General features: G+C 38.2%; 1 protein-coding gene across 5 annotated transcripts in view; it reads right to left on the reverse strand.

Annotated features, from left to right (window-relative positions):
• The window catches only part of SNX13 (sorting nexin 13), a 104,355-nt gene that overhangs the window by 65,283 nt on the left and 25,845 nt on the right, over window positions 1–13,227 (reverse strand). For all 5 annotated transcript variants that reach the window (XM_080664393.1, XM_080664391.1, XM_080664392.1 and 2 more), the window contains one exon: window positions 11,858–11,979. In XM_080664393.1, coding sequence (XP_080520519.1) covers window positions 11,858–11,979 — 122 coding nt within the window. The remainder of the gene's footprint in view (window positions 1–11,857; window positions 11,980–13,227) is intronic.

Here is a 13,227-nt window from a genome sequence, read left to right on the forward strand (position 1 = left end):
AATAAAGGACAATATAATAACCAATCACATAAAATTAAAATAATACATACTTATTTCCCATATAAAGTTTTTTTTTATGTAGAAAAATCAGATACTTTTTAAAAATATCATTAGTATAGTAAAATTCATAGTTTTTCTGGGTAGATTTTGACAAGTATTTTTGAGATGTTGATAAAAGTTTAATTCCACTAAAGGATTTTTGAATCAACTGACCTACAGGCATGTTTCGTGGAAAGCAGTGGCCTATCTATGAAAGAAGAAATTTCTTCCTCTTTGAGCCACTGAATCAGGCAGAAACTTCCCCCTCATAATAATTCACTATAAGAAAGTATATACATAAACCTAAAAAATAAATAAATAAAATACATAAACCTTTATTTGTTTCCATCCTTCTAAAATACTTGAGAAACTACTTTATTACAGTGTCAAAAGCGTCAACCTGAAATTGAATGAGTCAAATTTTAAAGGCACAGAATTATAAGCTTGCTGCTAAATTAAAAGAATACCCCTTCTTCCAACCTCAATTCACTCATAAATACTACATGTTACATCTCTATAGAGTACCTTTGTTTCCCTTTTAAAATCTGTAAGGATTTAGCTATAAAATAAACTGATTTTTTCACAACACTGTAAAGTATATGATAGTCTAACCATTATGCTGTACACCTGAAACTAATACAACAGTGAATAAAAAAGAAATAGAGCTGAAGATCATTTTTATTTAATTTTTTTCTTTTTTTTTAATATATTTTTATTGATTTCAGAGAGAAAGGGAGAGGGAGAGATAGAAACATCAATGATAAGAATCACTGATTGGCTGCCTCCTGCATGCCCCCTACTGGGAATTGAGCCAATAACCCTGGCATGTGCCCTTACCTGGAATCGAACCATGACCTCCTGGTCCATAGGTCAATGCTCAACCACTGAGCCATATTGGTTGGGCTATATTTTTGTTTTCTAGATAAAACCACCAAAGCCATGTTCCCACAAAATAAGTATACAGGAGTAGAAGTTTTGTTGTATCACTGACAATGAGTTTTTGAACTTTTTTCAACTTACCCATCCAAATCACATAGTTATATGTCATCAAAATTTAGTTTTAGTAATACATAAGCTGATAATCTGATTAGGTCCTCCTCTAATTTTTGTTGAAATTAAGGAATGAAAACCATCTGATTTCCAACTGGATTTGTTATGGAGTCATTAATTATACCCATTATTCTTTACTTTTAGGGACCTTGTTGAATATGATATACTCAGAAAGGACTTGAAAACAGAAACATTAATTTTAAGACACTTTTGCCAATTCAATACTTTTAATAAAATGCTTTTATTTCTCAAAGAAAAAAGATTAGTGTACTATGTATGTCTTCTATGTTTGAGGTCAAGCATCCTATCTGACCATGTAGAAATATAATAAAATGTTTAAATAAACTTTATCATCCTACTCTAAGACTCCTACTAATAAATAGACCAGAGGAGTGCTTAATCCCAAAGTCAATTAAATCTAATTATCAACCCTATACACTATAAAAAATAACTCCCCAGTTTCCTCAAAAAGTTAAAAATGGAACTCCCATTGACCCAGTAATCCCACTTCTAGGACTATATCCCAAGAAACCCGAAACACCAGTCAGAAAGAATATATGCACCCCTATGTTCATAGCAGCACAATTTACAATAACTAAGATTTGGAAACAGCCTAAGTGCCCAACAGCAGATGAGTGGATTAAAACACTGTGGTACATCTACACAATGGAATGTTATACTGCTGTAAAAAGGAACTCCTACCATTTGCAACAGCATGGATGGACCTGGATAGCATTACGCTAAGCGAAATAAGTCAGTTGGAGAAAGATAAATATCACATGATCTCACTCATTTATGGAATATAATGAACAACATAAACGGATGACCGAAAACAGATCCAGAGACAGAGAAGCATTGATCAGACTTTCAAACCTCAGAGGGAAGACAGGGGAGGGTGGGGATAAAGGGGAGAGATCAACCAAAGGACTTGTATGCATGCATATAAGCATAACCAATGGACTCAGACACCAGGGGGATGAGGGCATTAGTGTGTGTGTGTGGGGGGGGGGGGGAGTAGTGGGAGGGGAGAACAATGGGGGGATAAGGACACATATGTAATACCTTAATCAATAAAGAAAAATTTTAAAAAAACCAACAGGGTTCTTAATTTTCAATTTAGTGTTTTCTCTACTAACACCTCAACAACATGAAACCTCCTGACTCATAAATTGTTTTTTAATGGTGGAAATGCAGAAAAATGTAAGCATGTAGCTTTATCTAACCATATTAAAAAAAATGGTATTTAGTGATCTGTAACACCACATAAAAGGTCTAGTTCTGTGTCCCAATGCTTCAAAGAAGTCAAATATCTAGACGTTCTAAAGGACGTGGATCTCAGGCTATAATGAACAACTTTGGTAGAGGACACACATGAAGCACACTCCCTACTTTAGGGGCTGAATATAAAGAACACACAGCTGAAAGCCATACGTGAGCTACAAGAAAAGGAAAAAATAACCTGGGGCTAAGGGTGCATCCTCTTCAGTATAACATTAAATAAAGTACTAAAAAATTAAATTAGCCCTAACTGGTTTTGCTCAGGGGATAGAGCATCGTCCCGCAGTCTGAAGGGTCCCAGGTTCGATTCTGGTCAAGGGCATGTACCTTGGTTGCAGGCACATCCCCAGTAGGGGGTGTGCTGGAGGCAGCTGATCGATGTTTCTCTCTCATCAATGTTTCTTACTCTCTATCCCTCTCCCTTCCTCTCTGTAAAAAATCAATAAAATATATTTTTAAAATATTAAATTAATTCTAAGAAGTTAAATAAGTAAGATTTTTAGTAAATTTTTCTTGATAAATGCAACATTCCTAGTCCCAACAGTGAAATATATTAAAATTTTGTGTAAAAAATTAACATGGAAGTCATAAATGGGAATTTAATTAACAAAAATTTATTATGTATTCACTATTCCATCACAAACAAAACACTATATTAAGAATTAGTTTCAAGATCACTTCCTAAAGAAATAGAGATAGAGGCTGCCTAGTCCAAACATGTCATCTAGAGCTGAAAAATAATAATTCTCATGTTTATGTCTTCATAGAACATAAAAAGCAAAGAAACAGGAACATGATTTTAAAAAAGTCATCTTAGATATATTTATTGCTGATTACCAAATGTTTCTAATAAAAGCCCATTTTGTAAAATGTAATTTTCTTCTTTAGATTTTCTGCATCAGTTATAATCAATCATAAATCCATAATCCAGAGATTCCTGTTAATATTTTAGTGTATTTACTTTTAGTCTCTTTGCCATGCATACAGTTATAACTTTTTAGAGCTGAAATCATATAGTATACACTATTTTGTATTATTTTCATTCTAATATACTTCCTATTTGTTTAATAATGCTTCTTAAGTGTTTTAATGGCTGCAAAATTATCTAGTCCAAAGGTCAGCAAACTTCTTCTCTAAAGAGCCAAAGAGCAACTATTTTAGGTTTTGCAGGCCACATCATCTCAGCAACAACAGTCAACTCTGTCATCTATAATAATAAAAGCGTGCTATGCTAATTAGACCAGTCGTCCTTCTGGATGAACTTCCAGATGAAGCCTGGGCTATGAGGGAAGCCCGGGTCCCGGGTGCCAGAGGGAAGCCGGTGCAGGCAGCAGGGGGAAGGAAGGCCTACTCTTGCACAAATTTCGTGTGTCTGGCCTCTAGCTGTATAAAACAGCTATGGACAGAGTGCAAACATATAGTATGAGTGTTCAATAAAACTATTTACAGAAACAGGCAGCAGTATACTCAATAATAAAATAAAAAATAATTTGAAAATGGGGAAAAGTGACTGATAGTGGATACAGGTCATATGAATAGGCATTCTCTAAAGAAGATATACAGGTGACTAATAAGCACAAGATAAAATGCTCAATACCATTCACTGTCATGGAAATACAAATAAAAACTATAATGAAATACCACTTTACACGCAGTAGGAGGGCTAAAATAAAAGAGACAGAAAATAACAAGTGTAGATGAGGATATGGAGAAACTGAAACTCTCATACATTACTGGTGGGAATGTAGCACACTTTGAAAAACAGTTTGCAGTTTCTCAAAAGGTTAAACAGAGTTGAGAGGAGAAACCAAGATGGCGGCATAGGTAAGCACCTAAACTGCTGCCTCGCACAACAATTTCAAAACTACAACTAAAAGACAGAACGGACACCATCCAGAACCACAGGAAAGCTGGCTGAGTGAAAATTCTACAACTAGAAGGAAAGAGAAAAGCTCACAGAGAATTGGAGGTACGGCAAAGGGTCTTTGTGCGCGCAGAGAAGAAGGGCGGCTGAGAGTCTGGCTGACTTTCTCTGGCGGAAGGGGGAAGGAAGCCCCCGACCGCACTGAACCCCAGTCCCGGGTGAGCCCCCTGGGGACCCACGCTCTAACGGGGAAAGTCTGGACTCTCGGATGGAGACTCGGGAGCCGGGGAAGGCAGAAGTCTGAAGGCGCGCGCGTGCCAGTGCGCACAAAGGCTGCGGAGGTTGCCACAGGCTTTCCCTAGTGGAAGGGAGTCGGAGGCTCCTGACTGCACTGGGCCCCAGTTCTGACTGCACTGAACCCCGGTTCCAGGCGAACCCCTGAGGACCCACACTCTTGTGGGGGGAGTCTGGACTCTCGGGCGGAGACTCGGGAGCCGGGGAAGGCAGAGGTCTGCGCGTGCGCGCAAGGGCAAGGCTGACGGGAAGCCAAGACTGTCTGCTCCGCCCTGAGACTCCACCCCATCCAAGCTGAGCACAGAGGCTATTGCAATTTGGCAAGTTTAATCCTATAATGCTGTCTCCAGCACCGAACTTCTCCCAGCATAGACACAGCTGATCCTCACAGCCAACTGGCCTGGCAGTCAATTCCTCCCAGTGATACCAACAACAATCAAGACTTAATTACAACAAGGCTGTACACACAGTCCACAAAGGGGTGCATCAAGAGTGTCCACCTCAGGTTAACTGGGGAGGCCGACCCACTGGGCCATATAGGAAACCTAGCACACAAATTTACCCTACCAACTCAGGGAAGCAGTGAAAATGCGGCGTCAAAGAAACAGATCACAAACGAAAGAAATGGAGGAAAACAAACGACTGGATATAGAATTCAAAACCACGGTCATAAGGCTTTTCAAGAATATCCTAGAAAAGGCCGATAAATATAACGAGACCCTCGAAGATATGAAAAAGGACCAACTAGAAATTAAGCATACACTGACTGAAATAAAAAATATTATACAGAGACCCAAAAACAGACTAGAGGAACAAAAGAATCAAGTCAAAGAATTGAAATACAAAGAAGCAAAAAACACTCAACCGAAAAAGCAAAAAGAAAAAAAAAATCCAAAAAGTTGAAGATACTGTAAGAAGCCTCTGGGACAACTTCAAGCGTACCAACATCAGAATTATGGGGGTGCCAGAAGAAGAGAGAGAGCAAGATACTGAAAACCTATTTGAAGAAATAATGACCGAAAACTTCCCCCACCTGGTGAAAGAAATAGACTTACAAGTCCAGGAAGCCCACAGAACCCCAAACAAAAGGAATCCAAAGAGGACCACACCAAGACACATCATAATTAAAATGCCAAGAGCAAAAGACAAAGAGGGAATATTAAAAGCAGCAAGAGAAAAACAGTTAATTACCTACAAGGGAGCACCCATACGACTGTCAGCTGATTTCTCAACAGAAACTATGCAGGCCAGACGGGAGTGGCAAGAAATTTTCAATGTGATGAATAGCAAGAACCTACAACCAAGATTACTCTACCCAGCAAAGCTATCATTCAGAATGGAAGGGCAGATAAAGAGCTTCACAGATAAGAAAAAGCTGAAGGAGTTCATCACCACCAAACCAGTATTATATGAAATGCTGAAAGGTATTCTTAAAGAAGAGGAAGAAGAAAAAAGTAAAGATAAAAATTATGAACAACAAATACATATCTATCAACAAGCGAACCTAAAAATCAAGTGAATTAAAAACCTGAGGAACAGAATAAACTGGTGAATATAATAGAATCAGGGGCACAGAAAGGGAGTGGACTGATAATTCTCAGTTGGAAAGGGGTATGGGGGGTTCAGGAAGAGACTGGACAAAAATCATACACCTATGGATGAGGACAGTGGGGGGGAGGTAAGGGCAGAAGGTGGGGTGGGAACCGGGTGGAGGGGAGCTATGGGGGGAAAATGGAGAAACAATTGTAATAATCTGAATAAAGATTTATTTTAAAAAATTAATTAATTTAAAAAAAAAGGTTAAACAGAGTTACCATATGACCCAGAAACTCCACTCATAGGTATACTACCAAGAAAAATGAAAACGTATGTCCACACAAAAACTTGTGCACAAATGCTCATAGTAGTAGCATTCCTCATAATGTTCCCAAAAGGTGGAAACAACTGAAAAGCCCACCAAGTGATGAACAGATAAACAAAGTGTGGTATATCCATGCAATAAGCTGTTATTGTTATGAATGTCTACTAATATGTGCTACAACATGGATAAATCTTGAAAGCACTATGTTAAGTGAAAGAAGACAATACCAAAAGACCACATATTGTATTTCATTCATATAAAAAGTCCAAAATAGGCAAATACACAGACATACAATGTAGATCAGTGGTTGCCTAGAGCCAGTTTTGGAGGAATGCTGAAGGGACTGATAGTGGATAAAGGTCATTAAAATGTTCTTAAATTGTGATGAAGGTTGCCAAACTCTGTGAATACACAGATTTTTTTCAATAAATACACAGTTTACCCTCCATATCCCTGGGTTTCTCATCGATGATTCCGAGGGCCAAATATATGCACTGTTCCAGGCAAAAGGTAGTGAGAAAAATGGCAAAACTTTCAGAACATACCCTGTCATTCCAGAAACAATGTTACAATTACTACCATAACCATGAATCTTGGGACCTACATCACATCCATACTTCTTCCCCCAGGGAAAAATCCTTCATGATAGAACACAGTGGCACTAGAATATATCTTCTTGGGGTTAAGGGGAATAAAAATGGAGGGCGTTAGTAACCACTTTTAACACATTAAGCGCCCAGCCTGTTTTATCTTCAGGAAGGAAAGTATAGTGTCAGTCACCGGTGACTGACAGGGTCCTTAACGTGTTAAGAGCAATAAGGTTCCTTATTCATTTGTAGCTCCTTACTGTTTCTACCACCTAATCTTACGTCCCTTCACAGAACTTTGCTCATACTATGTCTCTTTTCTAACATTTCCTTTATCCCTCTCTATCTCAATACATCCATTCTTGAAGACCAGTTTTGACTTCAGTCCACATGAGGTCTTCATCAGTTACTCTGGTCCATGCTATCTCTAGATGAAAATTTGCTCTCAGTACCATACAAATGATGACTTTATTTCTCTCCATTTCATATACCTTAATTTTGTCTCCCCAGGACCCCACAAAAACAAACAAACAAACAAAAAAGAATGAAAGCTAAGATAAGGTCAAAGAATCTTTATATATATATATCCTTGGAACATAAAAAATAACAAAAATAGTAACCAAGATAGCCCTGGCTGAGTGGTTAAATTGGTTGGAGCATCGTACCATTCACCAAAAAAAATTGCAGGTTCAATTCCCAGTCAGGTCAGGGCACATACCTAGGTTGCAGTTTGAATCTCTCATCGGGGCACATATGGGAGGCAACCAATTGATGTTTCTCTATTTCTCTCTCCCGCTTCCTTCCACTCTCTCTAAAAGGCAAAGGTAAAATATCCTTGGTTAAGGATTAGCAGCAAAAAAAAAGTGGTCTAGCCCTGGCCAGTTTGGCTCAGTGGATAGAGCGTCAGCCTGCGGACTGAAGAGTCCCAGGTTTGATTCTAGTCAAGGGCATGTACCTTGGTTGTGGGCACATCCCCAGTGGGGGACGTGCAGGAGGCAGCTGGTAGATGTTTCTCTCTCATCGATGTTTCTAACTCTCTATCCTTCTCCCTTCCTCTCAGTAAAAAATCAATAAAAAATATATATTTTTAAAAAGTGCTCTAGAAAGGTCTTCTTCCTCAAACTGCTACTAGAATAACAGGTGCTGTACTAATGTTAGCTTAAGATATCACCATTCCAAAGTACTATCTCAAATGTGATGTCATTTAATCCTAACAACCTGATAAATACTTATGGGTGATCATCAGATTCAAATAATTTATTTGTTTTGCCTATTCAAGGCTATTGAGCTTAATAAATAATAGAGCTAAAGCTCACAATCAAGACTTTAAACTTTAAGTATGTCCTCTTCTTTCCCTTATGTCTCAAAATCAGCATTTCAATTTATGCTGATATTCTATAATTGTTTCTCCAAGGTGATGAATAAATATAAACACTAGGTTCTAAATTTTTTCTAAGTATAAGCCCTTTTTAAAAATGAAATCTATGGAAGCACTTAATATGGGGGGGAAAAGTTTTGCATACATTTTCAGGCCTTCATGAATCCCTGGTTAATAACCCTATACAAGATTATTATGTGAAGGATAGGGGTGATAACTTATGCTCTTGTCATATGTTTCACAGTGCATAGCAGAAAGCACAGAAAAAGATTAAGAAATATTAGAATGATTGTAAAAAGTCCATTTTCTTGATATTGACATTCGAAACAGTCAAGAGTTTCTATTAAGATGAACATTTTAGCAGTAATAATAAAAAAAATGATGAAAAGAAGAAGACAAATGATAGACAAAAATAAAGTAATTCAGCCCAAACGGTGTGGCTCAGTGGTTGAGTGTTGACCTACGAACCAGGAGGTCACAGTTCAATTCCTGGTAAGGGCACATGCCTGTGTTTCAGTCCCAATTCCTAGTAGGGGGCGTGCAGGAGGCAGCTGATCAATGATTCTCACTCATGACTGATGTTTCTCTCTCCTTCTCCCTTCCTCTCTGAAATAAATAAAAATATATTACAAAAAATAAAATCATTCAGAGAGAAGGCACAAACAAACAACTGCTGAGCCTTACTGTATGCTAGGAGCTTTACTTCATATTATTTTTAGCCTGAAAATAACCTCTAAAGTAGTTATTACCAGTCTTTTAGAAGACAAAACCAAGGATTAAAAGAAGCTGATTAATTTGCTCAAAGCTTAAGGCCAATGAAAAAGCAAAGAGATAAATCAGATCAATCTAGGATGGAAGAAATCTGGCTCTTAGACTGTAATCGCCCAAATATTTAGCTTGATAGCATAGACTGCTACAGAAGGGGGGAAAAGTTCAAAGTTCTTTCCATGTCAATAATTTGCTATATTTTAATATACTCTTAGGCAATCAGACACAAGAATAATGAACTCTTCTTGTTTCCACCCTTTCGAAGAAAAATCATTAGGATGCTGTTACTACAGAAAGCAGTAAATGACTGAAAGAAAACCTAACACTCCCTAGTGTTACATATCTATAATAAAAAAAGCGTAATATGCTAATTAGACTAGACGTCCTTCCGGATGACCTACTGGACGAAGCCAGGGCTGCGAGGGAAGCCCGGGTCCGGGTGCCAGAGGAAGCCGATGCCGGCAGCTGGGAGAAGGAAGGCCTACTCTTGCACAAATTTCATGCATCGGGCCTCTAGTATAAAATAAAGGAGATTAAACCCAATTTCTGACCTTCTTTGATTTTCTTTTCTTTTCTGTGTTCCACAATGAGTCTACACTCATACCTACAGCTGGCTACTTTTCAAATGTTTGGTGTTAAATATAAGGGAGACGTTCAAACGTATCTCAACAAGTAAGGTTATTGTTCAAGCCATAAACCTTATACCAGGCCTCCCCCAATGACCTAAGATTGAGGAATTAACCTCCCATTCTCAAGCTCAGAATAAACTGAGTTACAGAGGAAAAATCTTGACAGAGCAGATGAGCTGGAAATATCTCTCTATGCAGAGTGGGTTTTAGAGCAAATGAGGCCTGAAACTTTGCTGGAGGCAAAAATTACAATACTGAAGCTGTCCTACTTTGGGCACCTCATGAGAAGACAGAGTTCTTTGGAAAAGATAATAATGCTAGGAAAAAGAGAAGGCAGTAGGAAAAAGGAAGACCAAATAGGAGGTGGACTGACTGCAAAAAAGAAGGCAAGAGTCTACAGGAGCTGAGCCGGGCAGTTGAGGACAGGACATTGTGGATTTCACTCATTCACAGTGTTCCCAAAAGTCAGAGCCCACTCAAAGGTAAGGCAACTAACATACATAGCTTACCTAATAAAAGAGAAACATGCAAATTAACCATCACTCCGCTACGCCCACAGCCATTCAGAGTGAGTATGCAAATTAACCCAACAAAGATGGAGGTTAATTTGCATATGCTGGCATGGAGCGGAGCTGAGTGAAGCCTGCTATGAGGGGAAGGGGGGCGGCGGAGGGAGCTACTGTAATGGTGCTTCAGACAGAAGCGAGGACTTGCGGCTCCAGGCGGCCCGGGAGCAAGGAGGTGCCGGCTCCCGGGCAGCCAGGGAGCGGGGACTTGCTGGCTCCAGGCGGCCATGGAGTGGGGACTTGCCGGCTCCCGGGCGGCCCAGGAGCGGAGACTTGCCGGCTCCGGACAGCCAGGGAGCAGGGACTTGCCGGCTCCTGGGCAGCTGGGAGTGAAGCCAGGGGAAGGAAGGCCTATTCTTGCACGAATATCGTGTAACGGGCCTCTAGTAACAGAGATAAAAACACAGTAAGAGTCCTAGGGGAAAAAAATATCCAAGATTCTCAAAAGTACAAGAATGTATTTCAAGAATCTAAGTGAGAAAAAAGAGGGATTGGCTAGAAAATAACACTTTCAGATTTGAGTGTACTAGTGTACTCATGGCCATGACATGCAGCCTAAGGCTTTGATGATATAGGTTAGTAAGAAAATCTTTATGTGTACTGGGAAGCAAAATCTTTGATAAAAAAAAAAAAGAGAGAGACTGTAAACTCATAGAAAAACAAATCCTTTCTTTCAAAAATAAATAATTTCTGGGTATGAAATGGCCCCCTAAGAAAAATCAAGTACAAGGATATAAACCAAAATATTTTGTTATATGGAGATACAAGTGGCTGTTTCTTAAAGCAAAATCACCAAAATACACTTCTCTCCTGTAAACAAATAATAAACTGAATAGTCTCCAATAACTTATGCTCTTTTGGTTTCTTCTTTCATTAAGAGGAGTTCCATTAGGTATATGCCAAAAGTAAGAGAAACTAACTTCCTCAGCACTCAAATAAAACAGAGTATCTGGGTAAGGAGGAATAAATTATCAATTAAAGGGGTTTGAAACATGATTGGACCCCGAGGAAGAAACAAACCTAGAGACTAAGAGAACAGGGTTTAATCAAAATAAACATTCTGTAAATGTAAATATTAAATTTAAAGGTTTTTAGGGTTCTAATTCTATAATCCAAGTTATCTATAATCTACTGTTCTACTTACCTTTAAATGCAGTGGACCCTTAAACAACATGGGTTTGACTTGCACAAGCCTACTTACATGCAGATTTTTTTAAAAACTTGTACAGTACTAATAATGTATTTTCTCTGTATTATGATTTTCTTAATAACATTTCTTTTCTATAGTTTTATTGTAAAAATACAGTATATAATATATATAACAAACAAAATATGTGTCAATTGACTGCTTGTTACTGGTAAGGCTTACAGGTTGGGGGAGTCAAGTTACATGTGAATTTTCAACTGTGCAGGGGTCAGCATGCCTAACCCCCAAGTTATTCAAAGGTCAACTACAATTAATTTTCCCCTCCCACTTAAGTTATTTCACTATTGGTACGAACAATATAAATTTTTCAGCAAAAAAACAATGCAGGGACCTTACCTAGTAGCAAACTGAATGAGTGCATTTTGAAGAGTCTGTCTAATTTCAAGAAGAAAAGATTCATCATCACTTAGTGTATAATACCAATACTGGACATAATCCCTCAAGGAAAACTGGATAACCTAAAACAAAAATACAGGGGAAAAAAATACAACTACTTAGGATTTTAAAAGTAACAGTGGCAAACTAAAAACCTAAAGAGTTATTTGCCAATTGATAATTATTCTCTATACACTAAATTGTGGTGGTAAATAACTGCTTTTATTTTAAAAGCATCAATATGCCAAAAACCATTTCAAAAATTTAAAAATTATTTTGGTATCCCAATTCATAAGCTGCCCTAGTTTTTTTTTTTTTAATTAGCTATCTATGGCCAAGACCATTCCAAATTCACAAAGACGGTGCCTGCAAAAAAAGTAAACTTTCAATGTTATAATATAATGAAGAGTTTTAATCAGTTTGATTTAATAAGATGCAAAGTAATGCCAATGGACCCTAATTCTCCAAAAAAAACTCCACAATTTTTCCAAGATTATATCTTCAGATTCCTTTCAGTCAAATTATAAAAATGACATAGTTCACTTAATTCTAATACCTTCTACACTGCCAGCAGTATTAACGTTAGCCGATAAATAGCACATAATACAACTTAATGTATAATGTTTTTATAATTCAGATAAACTAAACATGGGTTTATCTATAAAATGACCTTTAGAATTTTAAAGTACACATTACTTATAATAATCATATAATTTAAAAAATCAGTAAAAAATATTTGGGGGAAGAATATTTTTAATTCTAATATTTTAAAAACATTTAATCACCTTTATTTATTTGTTTTTGTTAATCCTCACCTGAGGATATTTTCCCATTGATTTTTAGAGAGAATGGAAGAGAGAGGGAAAGACAGAGAGGAACATCGATGTGAGAGAAACACATCGATTGGTTGCCTCCTGCAGGAGCCCTGACCAGGGCTGGGGAGGAGCCTGCAACCAAGGTACATGCCCTTGACCAGAATCGAACCTGGGACCCTTTGGTCTGCAGGCTGATGCTCTATCCCCTGAGCCAAACTGGCTGGGGGCAAACTTAGTCTTTTTTTTGTTAATCCTCACCTGAGGACATTTTCCCATTGATTTTTAGAGAGAGTGGAAGGGAGAGAGAGAAACTTCAATGTGAGAGAGACACATGGATTGGTTGCCTCCCGCACAGGCCCCAACCAGGGCTGGGGACTGAGCCTGCAACCGAGGCACATGCCCTTGACCGGAATCGAACCTGGGACCCTTCAGTCCAAAGGCCAATGCTCTATCCACTGAGCCAAACGGGTCAGTGCTTAATTCTAACTTTTGAATGTTGTTGAATCGAAGTAAGTA

Source organism: Plecotus auritus (genome assembly GCF_963455305.1).
Source record: "Plecotus auritus genome assembly, chromosome: 4".
Lineage (NCBI taxonomy): Eukaryota > Metazoa > Chordata > Mammalia > Chiroptera > Vespertilionidae > Plecotus > Plecotus auritus.